The sequence below is a fragment of the Theropithecus gelada genome, chromosome 12, assembly GCF_003255815.1.
Source record: "Theropithecus gelada isolate Dixy chromosome 12, Tgel_1.0, whole genome shotgun sequence".
Lineage (NCBI taxonomy): Eukaryota > Metazoa > Chordata > Mammalia > Primates > Cercopithecidae > Theropithecus > Theropithecus gelada.
Window position 1 is genome coordinate 684,796 of NC_037680.1, and position 21,008 is coordinate 705,803.

The 21,008-nt window shown below is 55.5% G+C and overlaps 1 protein-coding gene across 4 annotated transcripts in view; it reads left to right on the forward strand.

The window, feature by feature from the left end:
- The window catches only part of SMPD4 (sphingomyelin phosphodiesterase 4), a 31,943-nt gene that overhangs the window by 9,796 nt on the left and 1,139 nt on the right, over positions 1-21,008 (forward strand). For 2 of the 4 annotated variants that reach the window (XM_025404685.1, XM_025404687.1), the window contains 15 exons: positions 109-217; positions 324-376; positions 491-642; positions 5,606-5,738; positions 8,839-8,910; positions 11,990-12,076; positions 15,851-15,996; positions 16,574-16,664; positions 17,122-17,222; positions 17,989-18,152; positions 18,753-18,958; positions 19,328-19,561; positions 19,813-19,944; positions 20,092-20,220; positions 20,378-20,879. In XM_025404685.1, the coding sequence (XP_025260470.1) occupies positions 109-217; positions 324-376; positions 491-642; positions 5,606-5,738; positions 8,839-8,910; positions 11,990-12,076; positions 15,851-15,996; positions 16,574-16,664; positions 17,122-17,222; positions 17,989-18,152; positions 18,753-18,958; positions 19,328-19,561; positions 19,813-19,944; positions 20,092-20,220; positions 20,378-20,707 (2,139 nt within the window). In that variant the 3' untranslated portion in view covers positions 20,708-20,879. The remainder of the gene's footprint in view (positions 1-108; positions 218-323; positions 377-490; positions 643-5,605; positions 5,739-8,838; positions 8,911-11,989; positions 12,077-15,850; positions 15,997-16,573; positions 16,665-17,121; positions 17,223-17,988; positions 18,153-18,752; positions 18,959-19,327; positions 19,562-19,812; positions 19,945-20,091; positions 20,221-20,377; positions 20,880-21,008) is intronic. The other 2 variants (XM_025404688.1, XM_025404686.1) reach the window with 2 other exon arrangements.

Here is a 21,008-nt window from a genome sequence, read left to right on the forward strand (position 1 = left end):
GTCTCTTCCCCAGTGGCCTTCCCAAAGTGCTGCTGTGCATGTGGGGCACTGCGTATCGGGCACTGCGCACCAGCACCTGCCTGCAAGCCTCACTGCCTCTCTCTGCAGGGTCCTGTGAAGGCGTCCATCCAGGAGTGCATCCTCCCTGACAGTCCCCTGTACCACAACAAGGTCCAGTTCACCCCTACTGGGGGCCTTGGCCTGAACCTGGCCCTGAGTATCCTTTGGTGGCCCTGAGGTAGGGAGGCTGTGGGTGGCCCAGCACTTGACACTGTGGGGGTTGCTCATCAACCCTGCTTGTTTGCCCCTGACGCTGCCCTCAGATCCGTTCGAGTATTACATATTCTTCTTTGCCCTGAGCCTCATCACTCAAAAGGTAGGGAAGAGATGCCTTTAGCTGGGAGAGGTTGGACCATGACCCAGGGCTTCCCTGCACTTGTTGGCCAGGCAGCGTCCGGAGCCCATGCTAACAACTAGCTTGGTTTTCCAGCCACTCCCTGTGTCCCTCCACGTCCGTACTTCAGACTGTGCCTATTTCATCCTGGTGGACAGGTACCTGTCGTGGTTCCTGCCCACCGAAGGCAGTGTGCCCCCGCCACTCTCCTCCAGCCCAGGCGGGACCAGCCCCTCACCACCTCCCAGGTAAGGCTGCCCTTTGTTAAGACCTGGCTCTTCCATAAGGGAGTGGCCTGGTCAGTTGCATCGCCCACGGGGACAATGTTGTCACCCTTTGTCCAGGGTTCCCCGATTTTTCTTATGCCTCATTCCCCACCCCTAGCTGTCTTAGCACAGATGGGGGGGGTGTGGAGGGCAGTCTGTCCTTAGTTTTCAGTGTCTTTGGCCATCACTGAAGCTATCAGGTCCCTGGAGGCCTCCCCGGCCTTCATGGGAATGTGTTGTGTTGTGTGTGGAGCAGCCCTCCCCACAGGCAGTGTCTGAGCTGGGGAGCAGGGCGGAAAGGTTGTCCTACGAGAAAAAACATGGAAATCTCTACGGGCCCCAGGAGCAGGTCGAAGGGGAGGCCCTGGGCCAAAGAGCCTGTTGTGCCAGTCCAAACAGGCTGAGCCTGATGCCCGCCTGCACAGGTAGGGAGTGTAAACCAGGGGCTCTCATGCCTGACTGTCCTGGGTCCTCAGTGGGCCCTAACGCAGGGCCTCTTGGCCGACTTCCCAGGAGACCCTCTTGCCCCTGCAGCAGCTGCCTATGCACCTCTGACCCTCCTTAATCTCACTGGCCCGTCGCCTTCCCTGGGAAGCTGCATGCAGGCCCCTTCCTGCAGGTGCTGGCCCACCCCAGCTCTGCTGGCATATGCAAGGCAGGCCAGGCCTTTACCTGCAATTCACACATGTGGACAGATTCCCCAGAGGGTGGAGGGGAGAAAGGGAGCGGCAGGGAGGAGACGCTGCCCGGTTGGCGGCAGTGATCAGTGACCCTGAAATGTTGCTGATCCTGTGGAGGACTTGGAGGCGAGGCAGATTCACACCCTCTCAGATGCACAGTCCAGCTGCCAAGCGGTTTTTGATGCCTTGTTTTAACTTTTTGGGTTTTTTAATTTAATTTTTTATTTTAGAAATTATATATGTAGGCTGGGAGCGGTGGCTCACACCTGTAATCCCAGCACTTTGGGAGGCCGAGGCGGAGGGATCGCCTGAGATCAGGAATTCGAGACCTCCCTGGCCAATATGGTGTAACCTTGTCTCTACTAAAAGTACAAAAATTAGCTGGGCATGGTGGCAGGTGCCTGTAATCCCAGCTACTCGGGAGGCGGAGGCGGGAGAATCACTTGAACCCAGGAGACGGAGGTTATGGTGAGCTGAGGTTGCACCACTGCACAAAAAAGAAAAAAAAAGTGTATGTATGGTTTGAGTTTTTTTTCTTTGGAGACAGAGTCTCACTCTGTTGTCCATGTTGGAGTGGTGCAGTGGCACAATCTCGGCTCACTGCAACCTCCGCCTCCTGGGTTCAAGAGATTCTCCCGCCTCAGCCTCACGAGTAGCTGGGATTACAAGCACAGGTCAGCATGCCCGGTTATTTTTTGTATTTTTTTGTAGAAACAGTTTCACCTGTTGGCCAGGCTGGCCTCAAACTCCTGACCTCAGGCAATCTGTCTGCCTCGGCCTCAGACAAAGTGCTGGGATTACAGGTGTGAGCTACTGTGCCCTGCCTTTTTTTAAATTTAATTTAATTTAATTTTTTTTGAGACAGTGTCTGGCTTGGTTTTCCAAGCTGGAGTGCAGTGTTGTGATCACAGCTCACTGCAATGTTGACCTCCTGAGCTCAAGTGATCCTCCCACTTCAACCTGCCAAGTAGCTGGTACTGTAAGCATGCACCCCCACACCCAGCTTTTATTTTATTTTTTTGTAAGATGGGTCTTGCTATGTTGCCCAGGCTGCTCTAGAACTCCTGGGCTCAAGCCATCCTCCTGCCTCAGCCTTCCAAAGTTCAGGGATTACAGGCATGAACCACCACACTGGTCCATTGTGGGCTTTTTTTTTTTTTTTTTTTTTGACAGGGTCTTGCTCTAGTTGCCCAGGCTGGAGTGCCGTGGCCCTGTCTCTGCTTCTAGTGATTCTCCTGGCTCAGCCTCCCGAGTAGCTGGGACTACAGGTGCCTGTCACCACGCCCAGCTAATTTTTGTATCTTTAGTAGAGACAGGGTTTCACCATATTGACCAGGCTGGTCTTGAACTCCTGACCACAAGTGATCTGCCCGCTTTTACCCCCTAAAGTGCTGGGATTACAGGTGTGAGCCACCACTCCTGGCCTAGCCATTATGTATTTTTAAAGACTGTCTTACTCTGTCACACAGGCTGGAGTACAGTGTCACAGTCATCACTTGGTGGCACAATCATCACTCAAGCCAGCCTGTCACCTCAGTGACTACAGGCACGTGTCACCACAGCCAGCTAATTAAAAAAAATTTTTTTTTTCTTGCAGAGATATGAGGATGCCTCGCTGTGTTGCCCAGGCTGGTCTTGAACTCCTGGCTTCAGCAGTCTTCCTGCCTCAGCTTCCCAAATAGCTGGAATTACAGGTGCAAGCCACCACACCTAAGTTTTTATTTTGGAATAACTTCAGACTTACAGAAAAGTTTCCATGCATGATAAAAATAACTTGCAGGCCGAGCAGGGTGGCTCACGCCTGTAATCCCAACACTTTGGGAGGCCAACGTGGGAGGATCGCTTGGGACCAGGAATTCGAGACCAGCGTGGGCAACGTCGGGAGACCTCATTTCTACAAAAAATAAAATTAGCCAAGTGTGGTGATGTGCAGCTATGGTCCCAGCTACTCAGGTGGCTACCTCAGGAGCCTGAGGTGGGAGGATCACTTGTGCCCAGGAGCAGTGAGCTGTGAGCTGTGAGTGTGCCACTGCACTCTAGCCTGGGGTAACAGAACAAGATCCTGTCTCAGAAAAAAAAAAAAAGAAACTTTCATAGACCCTTCACCCAGATTTCCAAATTGTTAACACTGTGCTGCATCTGTTGTTTTCGACCTCTATTGTATGTGTTTTTTTCTCTAAGCCAATATGAGTAAGCTAAAGGATATGACACCGCTTGACCTCTTAATATTTCAGTGTATTTCCTAGAAGCGAATGCATTATCCTATATAGTCACAGTGCCTATAACCACACCAGAAAGTTAGTATTGCCACCAGGCCACACATTGTGTGCAGTGATGCCTCACAGGCTCACCCACTGTATGCAGTGATATTTCTAGTCCCCTTCAGTCAGGAATGGTCCCTTGCCTTTCTGTCTTTCCTGACCTTGACTCCTCCAGAGCATGCGGCCACCCCTTAGGCTGTCTGGTATTTGGTGATGACTAGGCCTAGCACAGGCTTTGTTGGCAGGAGCACCATAGTGGGACACCTGGTCCTTGCCAAGTGCCCTTTATCAGCGGGTGAAAAAGGTGTCGGTCAGGTTTTTCCACTGTAAAATAATTACTTTGTGCCCAGATTAAATAGTAATGAGGCTGAGCACCGTGGCTCATACCTGTAATCCCAGCACTTTGACAGGCTGAGGTGGGCGGATCACTGGAGCTCAGGAGTGTGAAATCAGCCCAGGCAATGTAGCAAAATCCCATTTCTACCAAAAATTTAAAAATTAGCCAGGCGCGGTGGCGTGTGCTTGTAATCTCAGCTACTTGAGAGACTGGGGTGGGAGGATTGCTTGTACCCAGGAGGCGGAGGTGGCAGTGAGCCAAGATCATGCCCGTATACTCCAGCTTGGGCTACAGAGTGAGATCATATCTCAAAAACAAACAAAAAAACATCAGTAGTGAGAGCCTGGGCAACATAGCACAAAACTGTTTTAGCCAGTCGGACACAGTGGCTCACGCCTATAATCCGCAGCACCTTGGGAGGCTGAGGTGGGCAGATCACCTGAGGTCAGGAGTTTGAGACCAACCTGGCCAATATTGTGAAACCACATCTCTACTAAAAATATAAAAATTGGCCAGCCATGGTGGCACATGCCTGCAGTCCCGGCTACTCGGGAGGCTGAGGCAGGAGAATCGCTTGAATCCAGGAGGTGGAGGCTACAGTAAGCTGAGATTGTGCCATTGCACTCCAGCCAGGCATGGTGGTGTTGGTCCCAGCTACTTGGGAGGCCTAAGTCTAGGAGGTTGAGGTTGTAGTGAGCTGTGATTGCATCACTGCACTCCAGCCTGGGCAACAGGATAAGATCCTGTCTCAAAAAAAAAAAAAATTTTGATAACGAGGATTTACCAGAAAGATGTATGGAGACTATGTAATTATCACTAGTATTAACATCCACTTTTGATTCTCCCCTTTTTTCAAATTGATTTTATTTGCAGACAAGGTCTTATTCTCTTACCCCAGGCTGGAGGGCAGTGGTACGATCTCTGCTCACAGCAGCCTCAACCTCCTGGGCTCAAGTTATCCTCCCATCTCAACCTCCCAAGTGTCTGGGACTACAGGCAGGCATACCACTCCTGGCTATTTTTTTTGTTTTTTTGTGGAGACAGGGTTTTGCCATGTTGCTCAGGCTGGAAATTTCTTAATTTTTTAGAAACAGGGTCTTGCTCTGTCACCCCAGGCTGGCATGAAGTTGGCATGATCGTTTGTCACTATAGCCTCAACTTGTGGGCCCAGACCATTCTTCCTCCTCAGCGTTCTAAGTAGCTAGGACTACAGGCACCTGCCACCAGGCCCTGCTGTTTTATGTTTCAATGTTTTTGTGGAGATGGATTCTCACTTTGTTGCCCAGGCTGATCTCAAATGCCTGGCCTCAAGAAATCCTCCTGCCTTGGTCTCCCAAGGTGCTGGGATTACAGGTGTGAGCCCCCATGCCCAACCTCGCTGTTGAGGTTGACCAAATTAGCTATTAATAGGGCAGTTACCAAATGGTGGTTCTCTAACTTCATCCCTCCACTGATTAATGGGTCAGTGGTCACTGTGGTAAGGAGGACTTCTCTCTGTGTTATTGATTTATTCAGGTATATCAGTGTGATCAGGGGCTGGGGGGAGGGGCATTGTGCTATTGAGCAACTTTAATCTGTCCCTGCTCTCCTTGATTTTGAGATCCAGATTGCCCCTGGCTAGGCCAGCAGGAGCCTGTAACTCGGGCCTATTTCTGTGTCTCCCTCAGGACACCAGCCATGCCCTTTGCTTCCTATGGCCTCCACCACACTAGCCTCCTGAAGCGACACATCTCTCATCAGACGTCTGTGAATGCAGACCCCGCCTCCCACGAGATCTGGAGGTCAGAAACTCTGCTCCAGGTGAGAGTCGAGCTGGTCAAAAGAAACTGTTCAGCCAGCCAGGCGCAGTGGCTCACGCCTATAATCCCCAGCACTTTGGGAGGCCGAGGTGGGCAGATCACCTGAGGTCAGGAGTTTGAGACAACCTGGTCAACATGGTGAAACCACGTCTCTACTAAAAATACAAAAATTGGCCAGCCATGGTGGCACATGCCTGCAGTCCCAGCTACTCGGGAGGCTGAGGCAGGAGAATGGCGTAAACCCGGGAGGCGGAGCTTGCAGTGAGCTGAGATCCGGCCACTGCACTCCAGCCTGGGTGACCGAACTAGACTCCATCTCAAAAAAAAAAAAGAGAGAGAGAAAAAAGAAACTGTTTAGCCACCTTCCACTATGTGGGACAGAGTCCCAGAGATGGCCCCTCAGCCTGGGGCTGATTTTAAATTGTTGATATTTTGCTGCTATGACAATTTAGAAAACATGAAAATAGATCTACCCACCCTTCTAACTTACATGTCATTGATGGTGTTTTTCATCCCAGGATCCCCGTCCATGGAATTTGTTTTGTTTTGCCTGCGGTGATATGATTGTCGCAGGGTCTTTTGGTTTCTGCCTCCCGTGTTGTTGGAGATGTTTCCTGTGATTACCATTATGTGGATATTAAGCCCTGCCCCAGTAGCATTTTTATGACACTGAATGGTGAGGGGTCTGTGCAGCCTTCACAGGCCTTCCATTGATTCAGGGGATCCAAGTAGTAGGTGACAGATTTCCTTGTCTGCCCAGAGGGGCTCCAGCCTGTCAGGATGGTATGGCCTGGCTCACTCACTGAGTGCTGGCCAGCTCCCAGGTCCTGGCTGTGTCTTCTAGGCACACATCAGAGAGCTTCAGCAGGTGCTGCTTGTGACGCTGGATCCTGGGGCTGACTTGGTAGCCACAGCCTTGCTGTTGACAGCCTGGCCTGTAGATGAGATAGGATTCCGTCTTCACCTTCTATATAACTCCTAGGATTTGGAGTGCTGCGCTTTTTGAAGCCTCCACACCATTTCACAGCATCCTCGCAGGGTGGAATGGTAAGAGCCGTTGCCCCTGTTCACAGAGGGGACCGTGATGCCCAGCTGACTCTTGGCTGTGTGGACTGTGGGCTGTGCTGGCCATGAAGAGGGCAGGAGATGGTGACACAGGGCTTATAGGGCAGAACTGGAAGGTACTGCTGTTTCCTGGACCAAAGCTTTGGGGTTTTTTTTGTTTTTTTTTTTTTTTTTTGAGATGGAGTCTCCCTCTGTTGTCCAGGCTGGAGTGTGGTGGCACAATCTTGGCTCACTGCAGCCTCCACCTCTCAGGTTCAAGTGATTCTCCTGCCTCAGCCTCCCAAATAGCTAGGATTCCAGGTGCCCGCTGCCACGCTCAGCTAATTTTTGCATTTTTACTAGAGATGGGGTTTCACCATGTCTTGAACTCCTGACCACAAGTGATCCATTTACCTCAGCCTCCCAAAGTGTTGAGATTACAGGCGTGAGCCACCATGCCCAGCCCTTTTTGTTTTTTTAATTAAGAAAAAAATTTTAATTATAAGATATACATAACATAAAATTTATTGTCTTAACCATTTTCAAGTGTACAGTCAGTAGTGTTAAATATATTCATGTTATTGTGCATCCGATCTCCAGAATGCTTTTCTTCTTGCAAAACTGAAACTGAATCAGCCCGGGCGCAGGGGCCTCACACCTCTAATCTTAGCACTTTGGGAGGCCAAGCAGGGAAGGATTGCTCAAGGCCAGGAGTTCAAGACCAGCCTGGCCAACATAGTGAGACCCTATCTCTTTTAGTGAAAAACAAAGAAATCAAACCATTAAACAATTCCCCACCTAGCACCTGGCAACCACTATTCTGCTTTCTGTTTCTGTGGATTTGACTCTTAGATCTCATACCCAGAGTATTTGTAGCATATAATACTTATTTGTGTGTGACTAGCATGCTTCACTTAGCATAATGGACTAAAGATTAATCTATGTTATGGCATGTATCAGAATTTCCTTGCTTTTTAAGACTGAATAGTGTTCCATTGTGTGGATGTACCACATTGTGTTTATTTATTTATCTCTCAATAGATACTTGAGTTGCTTCTTTTTTTTTTTAGAGACCAAGTTTTGCTCTTGTTGCCCAGGCTGGAGTGCAATGCCGCGATTTTGGCTTACCGCAACCTCTGCCTCCCAGGTTCAAGCGATTCTCCTGCCTCAGCCTCCCAAGTAGTTGAGCTGGAATTACAGGCATGCACCACCACGCCCAGCTAGTTTTGTATTTTTAGTAGAGACGAGGTTTCTCCATGTTGGGTCAGGCTGGTCTCGAACTCCTGACCTCAGGTGATCCACCTGCCTTGGCCTCCCAAAGTGTTGGGATTACAGGCATGAGCCACTGTGCCCAGCCCTTTTTGTTTTGTTTTTAACAGGTTCTAACTTTGTTGCCAGGCTAGAATGCAGTGGTGCAGTCTTGGCTCACTGCAGCCTCAAACTCCTGGGCTCAAGCAATCCTCCCACCTCAGACTGGGCTCAAGCAGTCCTCCCACCTCAGACTCCCAAGTTGCTGGGACTATAGGTGTGATGCCCCAACACACCCAGCTGATTTTTGTATTTTTTGTAGAGACAGATTTTCACTATGTTGGCCAGGCTGGTCTTGAACTCCTGGCCTCAGGTAATCCACCCACCTCAGCCTCCCAAAGTGCTGGGATGACAGGGCTGAGTCACCGTGCCTGTTGATTGCCTTTTTACTCTATCAGTAGTATCTTTTCATGCTCAAGAGTGCTGATTTTGATGAAGTCTGTCTATTTTTTTCCTTTTGTTGCCTGTGCTTTGGGCGTCATATCTAATTAACCATTGCCAAATCTAGTGTTACGAAGTTTTCTCCCATGTTTTCTTCTGAGAGTTTATGGTTTTAGTTCTTGTCCTCAGGTTGCTTACCCATTTTGAGTTATATTTTGGCGATGGTGTGAAGGAAGGGCCCAGCTTCACTGTTCTGCGTGTGGATATTTTGTGTTCCCAGCTCTGCTTGTTGGAGGCACTGTCCTTTCCCCACTGAACGGTCTGGCACCGTTGTTGAGAATGGTTGACTAGCTAATGCTTTTTTGCAGGTTTTTGTTGAAATGTGGCTTCATCACTATTCCTTGGAGATGTATCAAAAAATGCAGTCCCCTCACGCCAAGGTATGTTTCCACAGTTTTTCTTCCCACCTCCTGCTTCTGACCCTGCTCAACCTGCTGCTTATCCTGCCTCTGAGTGAGTTTTCACAGACTGAACGGTGGGAAGCAGAAACCCACCACCCACTTGTCACTCAGAAGCCGAATAAGTGGGCATCGTTCTCTAGTTCCTGGTGGCGGGCAGGGGGTGTTGCACCCTGACATGTAGACACTTGAGGACTGGAGGTCTGGCCTCTCCGGGGCCCACCCTGTGCAGCTTCGTGAGCCCCCTCCCTGGCAGCGGGAACAGATGAGGTTGTGGTGGTCTTGCTCTGAGGGCGGGGGAGCTCTGATGCTCTGGGAGCCACGTTCTCGTCTGTCTCCTCGACCATCAGCAGTGGCTTTGTGCTTTCCCATGAAGGGGTGGCTTGGAGCCTCCTTTGCCTGCTCCCTGTACTCCCCCACCTCCTCCAGAGCATGAGCAAGCAGCCCTTCTCATGGTGGGTGGCACCTGGTGCCCCCCTGCATGCAGCCTGGCTTGCCTCCTCTCTCTCCCTCTCTCCTCTCCCCGCTCTCTCTCGGGGCAACACGCTGCTTGCAGATGCCTGGAGGTGGCGGAGGCCCTGGGTCGCTCTTGCTGTTGCTGTTCCTGGAGCTAGCACCCCCCACCCCCCGGACTGGTCAGAGTGAGAAAGCAGCTAGGTGAACCTTAGATCTCCAGTCAGTCACCCTCCGTGGAGCCGCTTGACTCATGCCTATCCGGGCCCTTGCCTGAGGTGGCATCAGCCACGTGGTCTGGTGCCCATGGCGTCTGTGCATCAGTATGCTTGGGAAACTGGCTTTGTCGCTGACAGATTTAAACTGAGGGCTTCCTCCAGAATGTGGCTGGTGGAGTTAAACTTCAGAGGAGCATCCTGTCACTTTTCCTTGGGTTCTGGCAAAGAGCTGTGGGTCTGCTTCTGCCACAGTCTCTACAGCCAGTTCCAGGGCCCTGTGCTTTGCCATGTGAAGGCTCTCACAGAGCATAGGGTCCCCCAAATCCTCACCCTCAGAATCACATGGGTGGAGAATGGGGAAAAGCTGAGGACCCCATCTTGGGCCTCCTGAGTCACAAAGAGCCTGCAGTCCCCTTCCTGCTTCCAGAGCAGACTTGCTGCATGTCCCTGGCTGGTGCCTGGGGGCCTGGTTATTCCCCAGGCCTGCTCCTCCCGTGGGGCTCTGGGTCCCTCACTCAGCACTAGTGCGTGTGGCGTGGCGTGGCCTGGCAGGGGCAGGGGCCACCACACTGCATTGTGTTCCGGTTGCTCCTTCTGCCTTCTGAGGGAGTGGAAGCACACCTACTTCCCAGAGTCAGCCAGAAAGACTCTTCTGGGCTGTCACCTGTGAGGATTCTGTGTCCTCACGTGCCAGAGGAAGGGCAGGGGGCTGTCCGTGTGGAGGGCAGGGGGTGCAGTTCCCTTCTTCCCCACTTTCGCTTCCTCTTGGCCAGACCTTGGGGTGGGTGGGCCCTGCTCAGAATACCTTGCAGTGGCCGGACCAAGTCCCCAGGGATGCTCCACTCTTCACCTCTTCCAGTTCAGGCAAAACACAAAACGCAAGAAAACTTGGTGAGTGGGAGCCAGAGAAAGGCAGCTATGGAGGTCTGTGTCCCCCAAGGCTTCTTGCCACTTGCCCAGGCCTGTGCTACACGTACTGCTGTGCAGAAATCCCTGCCTGTCCCCACTAGCCCTTATTTTCACATGCAGGAAGTGAGGCTCCTAGGGTCATCCTCCTCACCCTGGTTGAGTCCAGGATGCGTGCTTGCTCCCCAGTGGCCCTGTGGGCAGTAAGGATGGCCATGGCGCTGCAGGCCACTGTGTTCCTGCAAGCAAGGGCAGAGCCACACTGGGGAACTGTGTGTCTGATTCCTCCCTGAGCCCCGGGTCTGGCACAGGGGAAGGCTGTGGAGGGCAACACCTCCCTGCCCTGCTCCTTCGCTCCCTGCTCTGCGTGTCATGGCGACTGGCGAGTGTTCTGATCTCTCCTTTGTGGAGCCCCGTGGGTGCGCTGCTTGGGCAGGAGGCATGCTGCTGGCGAGGCAGGATGTGCACCAGGCTGGCTCTGGCTGCACTGGGCTGAAGGGCTGCTTCGGCAGGCCGTGGTGCTGCGGCGCAGTAGGTTGGAGGGTCCTGGCTAGGAACCAGCTCAGCCTCAGGTTCCTGCTGCCTCTGGGTGTGTGTGGCTGTGGCCAGATCCTCGGGGGCTCCCACCCTTGGGAACCCACTGTGTCTGGAGGGTGGAAGTTTCTGGTGCAGTAGGAGAGGCTGCCTCCAGGAGTCAGAGCTGATGTGCACACCCCCTTAGCTGACCTCCGTACTGCCTGGTGGCCTGAGCCTGTGCTCCTCGTCTCTGTGCTACCCTTGGGGAACTGTCTTCGCCCTCAGTTTTCAGAGAGCCACATGGAGGGGACACTGATTGAGTTTTAAACACATGGGAATTGATCATGTCTTATACCAATTTGGTAAATTTCTTAAGACAACCCAGGGGAATCCAGTCAATTCCACGTGTCTTTTCTGGGCAGAGTCCTCCTCCTGGAACATGCTCCGCTGGTTTTTCTGAGCCTCGGGATCTTGAGGTCTCAGTGACGGGCAGCATGTCCCAGCGAGGGCCCTGGGCTCTTGGAGGGCTCTGGTGTGCATGTGCCACACAGAGTGACCTCAGAGTCACTGGGGAGAATGGGTCCCATCCTGAAGGGCAGTGAGTTGGGCCCTTCCGATGAGCTAGAGAGGCCGTTAGGCCCCAGCAGTATTGAGGGGCCACCAGGTGACCTGGAGGGTCCATCTGCGCGGGCCTCCAGAGCTGAGGAGAGTGTGGCCACAGCCCTGGCCTGGCTTCGGAGGGGGGTGTTGCGCTGGCCCGCGGCTGCTGGGACTGCAGTTGTTTGGATTGTCACTGACCGTGCTTTTGTTTTTGTTTTTTTCTCCTCACTCCTGGGCTTGTTCTCATTGCTTTCTTTCTCTCTCCGCTTCCCCCTCCCGTGTCTGGTCTTCTCTCTCCCCTTCCCCCCCCCCTCCTCTTGTCCTCTGCTCTTCTGCCTCTTCCGGCATCTCTCTGTTCCTTGTCTCAGCTGGAGGTTCTGCACTACCGACTCAGTGTCTCCAGCGCCCTCTACAGCCCCGCCCAACCCAGCCTCCAGGCCCTCCACGCCTACCAAGTACTGGCTCATTCGTTCCCTTCCCCTGCCCATAGTGCATGTCCATGCCTGGCAAAGCCAGGGGCTGCCGGGGCCGGCCGCTGGTGACTCAGAGGCTAGTTCCAAGCAGAGCGAAGCCCCTGTGTCTGGGGGAGGCAGGGGTCAGCCTCCAGTCTGGCCTGGCCCCTGGCTTTGTAGTCTAGCTTGGTTGGGGGTGGGGCTGGTGGCTGTGTGGCAGAACAAGGCGTGTGGCCCTGGCTGTCCAGGCTCCCAGCCAGTGGAGGTGTCACAAGCTCTCCGGTGTTGGAGGCCCCGTGCTTGGCCCTGGTTTGAAACACTGGAGTCCTCAGGCCTCAGCAGTGGCCTGGTTCACTGCACTCTGTAGGGTCTGGTGCTCAGGAAGGAGCTGAAGACACAGAGGCCTGGGACTTACGGGTGGTGTGGGTTCTGCCTTGTTTAGAACTGTCACCCAGCCTGAAGGTGCTGCGACCCAGAGCCTGCATGTGAGGCGGGGGTGGGAAGGACCTAGGGCTTGACCCTATAGCCCACAGAAGCTGTCCGTCCTTGACAGTCCAGCCAGGACTCAGCCGTCACCTGGGGAGCCCTGGCCACTCATACACACCTCCAGAGGCGGATTAAAGTGGGTGGTGACCTCATAGAGGTTGTAGCTGCCTAGGCAGAAATGACAAGTGTGTGGATGGATTTGAGGTCAGTGAAACAGGGTTCAGACTTGTAGGGGACTTCAGGGATGACAGAGGAATCTGTGAGAGCCAGAGGAGACAGGCTTTGCTCACAGCCAGTGATCTGTCCCGCTCACCTGGGAAGGAGCACGCATGACTGAACAGGAATTAGAGCACAAGATGAGAAAACGTGTCGGCCCCTGAACGCCGTTGGGCTGGGCTGGTGGCCACAGCACACGGGGGCACCTCATACCGCAGGAGCCACTCCAGAGGAGCGGAGGGACCTCAGAGGGCTTGGGCCAGGGAGGGAGGACAGTGTCCAGAAAGCATCTGGTAAACCCCATGGTGGGAGGGGTGACCAGCGAGACCTAGGTGGGGTGAGCTGAGGTGCTGTGAGTCTCAGCCCAGTGGGAAATGTGGGTCTTTGGGGAACACATCCCTAAGAAGCAAGCAGGTGTGACTGTGGCCAGGGACTCCATGTGGGAACATGGCCCAGGAGGGGTGCCGAGCTGAGGGAGGAGTTTGGCTCAGCACACCTGTGGGAAAATAGCCTGAGAGGGTTCCAGGTGACTGCCGGGGGTTAGGGGCGGACAGTGGGCCCTCTGACCCTTCGGAAGGATCGGGTGAGGTGGAGCAAGTGCACCAGCAGGGGAAGGCAGTTTTCCAGTTCCCATGTGGAGGTCGTCCCCTCCCCTGAGCTGCAGGGAGGATGTTAGGGCTCACGATCCTAGGCCAGGGTTGGGGGGAGGGCCTGGGGTAAGATTGGAGGAAGAGAAAGACCCTGGTCTAACGTCCCACCCACTGGTGCTCTTCTAGTTGGGCAGTATAGGTACAGGTATCATGTCTCATACTTTTCTCCTTCCATCTTGTCTTTTTTTTCTTTTTGAGATGGTGTCTCGCTCTGTTGCCCAGGCTGGAGTGCAGTGGCATGGTCTTGACTCACTGCAATCTCCACCTCCCAGATTCAAATAATTATCCTGTCTCAGCCTCTTGAGTAGCTGGGATTACAGGCACGTGCCACCCACCCGGCTAATTTTTGTATTTTTAGTAGAGACATAGTTCTACCATGTTGGCCAGGCTGGTCTCAAACTCCCGACCTCAAGTAATCTGCCTGCCTTGGCCTCCCAGAGTGTTGGGATTATAGGCGTGAGTCACTGCACCTGGACCTTTCTTCCAAAACAATGCAAATTCATTGCCCAAAGACTTAACGATACAGATAGTAGAGGAAAATAGCCAGCCGCGATGGCTCACACTTGTAATCCCAGCACTTTGGGAGGTTGAGGCAGGCTGATTGCTTGAACTCAGGAGTTTGAGACCAGCCTGGGCAACATGGCGAGACCCCTGTCTCTACAAAGAAATACAAAAATTAGCCTGGTGTGGTGGTGTGTGCCTGTGTTCCCAGCTACCCGGGAGGCTGAGGTGGGAGGATCCCTTGAGCCCTGGAGGCAGAGGCTGCAGTGAGCCGAGATCACGACACTACACTCCAGCATGGGTGACAGAGTGAGACCCTGTCTCAAAAAAAGAAGAAAATGCCTCCCACCCTGTAGCTCCATCTTCAGACTCAGCCACTGATCTCTGGGGCGTGTCACCTGGACCTGTGGGGACAGTTTTCTGACGGGGAGACTTGAGTGGGCAGCGATATGGGCAGTGGCCCGTGCGGGGTCTGCAGCATCCCAGGATATACCCGGAGGCTGGGCCCTGCACCAGCACAGATGTATGAAGGCCCAAAGGGCTGGGGGACAAGCGAGCATGTCCACTCAGACTCAGGGCCCTGCCCTCAGCATCCTAACTCCCTTGCCCTCGTCAACTCTTGATGCTCCCACCTGCCCTCCCAATGCTAAGCAACCGGAGGAAGCACATGGCCACCAAAAAGATTTCCTCTCCAGCTAGATCTCCAGGATCCTGCTTGTATGTTACAAATCAAAGTTTGGCCTAGGCTGGGCACAGTGGCTCATGCCTGTAATCCCAGCACTTTTGGAGACCTGAGGTCTGGCCAACATGGTGAAATCCCGTCTCTACTAAAAGTAAAAATTAGCTGGGCATGGTGGCACACACTTGTAGTCCCAGCTACTCGGGAGGCTGAGTCAGGAGAATCGCTTGAACCTGGATGCGGAGGTTTCAGTGAGCCGAGATAGTGCCGCTGTGCTCCAGCCTGGGCGACAGAGGGAGACCTTGTCTCAGGAAAAAAAAAAGTCTGGCCTAATATCCCTGACTGTGCTTTTGTCTTGGGGTTTTCCTGACCACAGGTCCCTGGGCAACAGAGGAAGTGACGCCCGGGGCTTCTGCTGGGCCGAGTTCTCACCTGGCGGTGTCCAGGATGAGCAGGTGGAAGGATCTGGGGAGGAAAGCGAAGCCATGGGGTTCTTATTTTTGAACAAAGTCTTACTCTGTCACCCAGGCTGGAGTGTAGTGGCACGATCCTAGCTCACTGCAGCCTCAAAGCCCTGGGCTCAAGTGATCCTTCCACCCTAGCCTCCTGAGTCGTTAGGACTATAGGTGTGCACCACCACACCCAGCTAACTTTTTAAAATTTTTCGTAGAGACCTGGTCTTCCTGTGTCGTCTAGGCTAATCTCTAACTTCTTAGTGATGTTTCTGCCTCTGCCTCCCAAAGTGCTGGAATTACAGGTCTGAGGCACCACAGCTGGGTTCCACGTGCTTTCTGCACACACTTGGGAGGCTGGTGGGAGACCCTGGATCCAGAGCTCGGGGTGATGCTGGCTCTCTCCTGCCCTAAGGATCAAGACAGGCACCAGTGCCCAAGGGCACAGCCTGTGCCACCCACTGCGGGCTTGCAGCGGTGCAGAAGCAGGGCTGAGGGGCCCTCTGCAGATGTGTCTGTCTTAGTGAGGCCTCCCCAGGGTGGGCTTTGTGGGCGCTGGGCCAAGCACTTCCCTACCACAAGCTGGTCAGCGTTCAGACCAAGCAGTGTAAGGCACGTCTGCTGGGTGCCAGGCACAGTGGTGCCCCAGGGAGTGGCCCCACTCCCAGCCTGGCTCGTGCCTCCTGTGGGGAAGCAGAGCAGCTGGCTCAGGGTGGGATGTGGTCAGACCTGGAGGCCTAGTGCTGTGGGTGCCGCGCTCCTTCCCAGGCCCTCACCCTCGTTCTCCACCTAGGAGTCGTTCACGCCTACTGAGGAGCATGTGTTGGTGGTGCGCCTGCTGCTGAAGCACCTGCACGCTTTTGCCAACAGCCTGAAGCCAGAGCAGGCTTCGCCGTCCGCCCACTCCCACGCCACCAGTCCCCTGGAGGAGTTCAAACGGTAGATGTCCCTTGCGGCTTCCCACCACTGCTGTCTCCCCCGCTTTCCCCTCCTAAGGTGTCGCCCACAGCAGCCTGTCCCCAGGGCATGGAGGGCAGGGTGAGGGGAGTCCCTTTCCGCTCACAGAGCACGTGAGGTCTCTCCAGGCCTAGGCAGGTGCCTTCTCTCCCCACCTACTTGGCTCCCAGAGCCTCTCTCTCCAGACTGGCCAGAGAGGCCCCATTGTGCTTCCATCTCTTACATCTAATCATCTTCAACCCTGTCAGGAGAAGAGCTGGGGCAGCCCTGACTGCCAGGCCCATCAGGGCCAGCAGAGTGGGCTGTTTGTATGGGAGTGAGGTGAGGTGTGTGCAGGAGCAGCACTGACTTGGCCGCCTGTGTGCTGTGTGTCCTTGGGATGTTTCCTAAACTCTCTGAACCTTGGTTTCTTCCTCTGAAGAATGGGGCTGAACCTCCTGGAGGTGCCCAGTGCTCTCCCCCGGCAGAGCCGACCCTCACTGATGGGAGCCGCGGGCTCACCTGTGAGCAGGGCCTCCTTACTGGGCAAGCAACAGGTGACCCTCCCAATCCCCTGCAGGGCCGCTGTCCCAAGGTTCGTCCAGCAGAAACTCTACCTATTCCTGCAGCATTGCTTTGGCCACTGGCCCCTGGACGCATCGTTCAGAGCTGTGAGTGTTGGCCCCGTCACACATGTGCCTGTGTCCTCTGTGTGCCCTGAGGTGGGCGGTCCTCTGGGGCAGTTGAAGGAGGAGAGCAAGTGTTTTCACAGAGGCCTTGGCAAGGAGGGGGTCTTGGAGGGCCGCATTGTTCTTTCTGTTTGTTTCCAAATCCAACCCTCAGGAAAGCCCTGCCCTGTCCCACCTGTCTGGTGCAGGGCAGGTTCCTACCCTTACCTGACCAGGGAGCACTGTGCCCCCTGTGCTGGGAAAAGCCCACCTATGACCCTGGCTTCTGGAGGGCCAGCAAGAGAGCCAAACCCCACAGGGCTGTGTACGTCTCTCCTGCGCCCTCTGGGCGACGTGGGAAGAGCCAGTCCCACCCAGCTGCCGCCCGGGACCTGGGCTCCAGGCCACCAGAGGATTCGGCTCCCAGCCACTGAGCCCTCAGCACACACCTCCCCCACAGGTCCTAGAGATGTGGCTGAGCTACCTGCAGCCATGGCGGTATGCACCTGACAAGCAGGCTCCGGGCAGCGACTCCCAGCCCCGGTGTGTGTCGGAGAAATGGTGAGCCTCAGCCCCTCTCACAGACATGCACTGGCTCCCCCAGCTGGATATGGCTCCGGTAGGTGGAGGCCAGGCCAGAGGCCTGTGCTGGGGTCAGCCTGGCCCTGGCCCCCGTGGCCGCCTACGGTCCTCTCCCAGCCCCTGCCGACTGGAGCACAGACCAGCCCTTCCTAGACTCAACTTTGCCAGGCCCTCGAATTGGTTTCTTATGGAAGCGGTGGGTGACCCATCCTGCCCTGTCCCCTCTCCCTTCTGTCCCAGACGAGTGTTCAGCCATCCCCAAACTATCCCTTGACTCTCATCAGCACAGAGCAGAGCAGTGGTGATCAAGCAGGGAATGAGGGAGGCCGCCTTCCCCTCATCCCCTGCTTGATTCTTACAGCAGACCCCCAGGCTTCTGTGGCACCTCACATGGCCACTGACCCCTCCCCTCACCCAAGGCCTTCCCCTTTGGACCCTCTGGGGGATCCTCCCTCAGCCCCCTCAGGCTTTGGGCCGGCCTCTGCCATGGTGGCCTCCGTTCACTTGGAAAGGGGCCTCAGCCTTGCTAAGGATGTGGTGTCCTCAGAGGGCCTGGGTCTTACCTGCCTCTGTCCTGCCCTCCCTGCCTGCCCATGCCCCCCGAGTTGTCATCTGTGACAGCTTGTCACCTTGGCCAGGGAGAGTCTGAAAGCCCAAGGGTGAGCAAGGGCGTTAAGGACATAGACCAGCACAGCCCCCGCCTCCAGTTGGAAGACTGGCCCTGACCTGCCACGTCGGTCCCCAGGGCGCCCTTTGTCCAGGAGAACCTACTGATGTACACCAAGTTGTTTGTGGGCTTCCTGAACCGCGCACTCCGCACAGACCTGGTCAGCCCCAAGCACGCGCTCATGGTGTTCCGAGTGGCCAAAGTCTTTGCCCAGCCCAACCTGGCTGAGATGATTCAGAAAGGTAAGTCATCAGCCTGGGCCAGCCGGGTAAACGTCGACCAAGCCAGACCAGGGCCAGGCCCTTAGCTGGAGGCGACCGGTCTTTAAGAGGGACCCACATGCCCAGAGTGGGCCCTAGCAAAGGGTGCTGTGGAGACTCCTGGGACACATCTGTATGGTGAAGTCTGAAACCGGCTGGATCCTGCCTGCCCTGCAGCCACCAGGCACTCGCGGGGAGGATGGCAGGTGTGCCCACAGAGGGGGACTGCACGGTCCAAGCTGCAGCCCCGTGGCCCCGCTGTTTCTCCCCAGCGACTCATGGTGGCCACTTGAAGAGGTGAGCCTGGACTCTGCCGTGCATTCATCCTGGCTGGGTTGGGCATTGGTTTCTGTTCCTCCTGCTGTTGTTTACCTCCTGCAGACACTGCTGGGGGCTCTGTGAGCCACCAGCTCCCCCACCTGCCCTCCTCAGCCACCTACTGTGTGGGAGATGCTGCCAGGCAGGGCCTCAGAGGACACCCCTGGGTCACGGCTCCCCAGACACCTCGGAGGCACCCCAGAATTCTAAGGTACTCTGCCTCCGGGAAGTGGGTGCCAGGTTCGACCGTCTCCTGCCTTCTAGGTGAGCAGCTATTCCTGGAGCCAGAGCTGGTCATCTCCCACCGCCAGCACCGACTCTTCACGGCCCCCACATTCACTGGGAGTTTCCTGTCACCCTGGCCACCAGCAGTCACTGATGCCTCCTTCAAGGTGAAGAACCACGTCTACAGCCTGGAGGGCCAGGACTGCAAGTACACCCCGATGTTTGGGCCTGAAGCCCGCACCCTGGTGAGTGGGCCGGCGGTGCCTGTCTTTAGGGCCCCTGGAGCCATGGGGCTGAGAAGAGCCGGGGAAGAGCTGTGATCCGGCAGGAAGGAGGGAGGCTGGGTGTAGATTTGTCACCACATCTCCTTCCCCCGTTTTAGTAAAGTCTCAGTTTTTCCTGATAACGAAGGCAGTGTTTGTTGGGAAATTTCAAATTTAGATGATCATCCTTTAGTCTTTAAAAGTCCTCTGGCGGAAGCTGCTCCTCCCGACGCTCAGCAGTCTGGCTGTGCATTGCTCTTGGGGCTCCCGGCCAGCCTGTCTGGGTGGCAGCACAGGCCTGTCCTGCTGGTGACCTGGTGACCTGGTGACCTGCCCGCACCTCCCTTGCAGGTCTTACGCCTTGCTCAGCTCATCACACAGGCCAAACACACAGCCAAGTCCATCTCAGACCAGTGTGCGGAGAGCCCGGCTGGCCACTCCTTCCTCTCGTGGCTGGGCTTTAGCTCCATGGACACCAACGGCTCCTACCAAGCCAACGATCTAGACGAGATGGGGCAAGACAGCATCCGGAAGACAGATGAATATCTGGAGAAGGCCCTGGAGTACCTGCGCCAGATATTCCGGGTACGACCTATGGGACCTGCCCCACGGCCATCAGGGTCCCCTTCCCCGAAAGATCCACTTCACGTAGCCTGTGCTCAGCCACGTACCAGTCCCAGGCCCCACACATACGGACCCAGTGTTGTGGGAGGCAGGCCCACACCTCGAGCATCATATCTGGGTCCCCTTGTTGGCACTGTTGTAGGCTGGTGGGGTGAAGACTGGTCCCCTCCCTTCATCTTGACGCTGAGGGCAGAGGCACTTCTCTCTGGCAGCTCAGTGAAGCACAGCTCAGGCAGTTCACGCTCGCCTTGGGCACCACCCAGGATGAGAATGGAAAAAAGCAGCTTCCCGACTGCATTGTGGGTGAGGACGGACTCATCCTCACGCCCCTGGGGCGGTACCAGGTGAGAGGCCCATGTCTCAGAGGAGCACGGGCTGGGCCCTGCCCCATCCCTAGCTCCCTCCTCCCTCGTGAGCAGAGGCCATCAGGCTCCTCTGAGTTGTATGTGGGGCTGTGTTTTCTGACCCGTGGCTATGGCCTGGCTTTCTAGATCATCAATGGGCTTCGAAGGTTTGAAATTGAGTACCAGGGGGACCCAGAGCTGCAGCCCATCCGCAGCTATGAGATCGCCAGCTTGGTCCGCACGCTCTTCAGGCTGTCGTCTGCCATCAACCGCAGAGTGAGTGGGCAGGAGGACCGGCCTGGCCTCTTCAGAGAGGGTTCTGGATGCTCCTGCCCCGGGTGCAGTCCCGGGCTGGCTGGTGGGGGTGGGGCACTGCTGTCCTGAGGCCTGTGGTGCCACCACCCCACACCCCATGCCTCTGTCTGGGCTTCAGTTTGCAGGACAGATGGCGGCTCTGTGTTCCCGGGATGACTTCCTCGGCAGCTTCTGTCGCTACCACCTCACAGAACCCGGGCTGGCTAGCAGGCACCTGCTGAGCCCCGTGGTGCGGAGGCAGGTGGCTGGCCACACCCGTGGCCCCAGGCTCAGCCTGCGCTTCCTGGGCAGTTACCGGACGCTGGTCTCGCTGCTGCTGGCCTTCTTGGTGGCCTCTCTGTTCTGCGTCGGGCCCCTCCCGTGCGCGCTGCTGCTCACCCTGGGCTATGTCCTCTACGCCTCTGCCATGACCTTGCTGACCGAGCGGGGGAAGCTGCACCAGCCCTGAGGGTGTCAGCTGCCTTCAGAGCAGGCTGGGGGGATTTGCCACACAGCCCCACCTTGGGCCTGAGAGGACCTGGGAAGCCCCTCCGGGAGGGACCACGGTCATCCTCGGGGTTCTGGAGCAGGGTTCCTGCAGCCGCAGAGGCATCTGGAGGAAACGCAACCAAGAAGGGAAGGCAGGGGAGGCCGAGACGGGCGGATCACGAGGTCAGGAGATCGAGACCATCCTGGCTAACACGGTGAAACCCCGTCTCTACTAAAAAATACAAAAACCTAGCCGGGCGAGGTGGCGGGCGCCTGTAGTC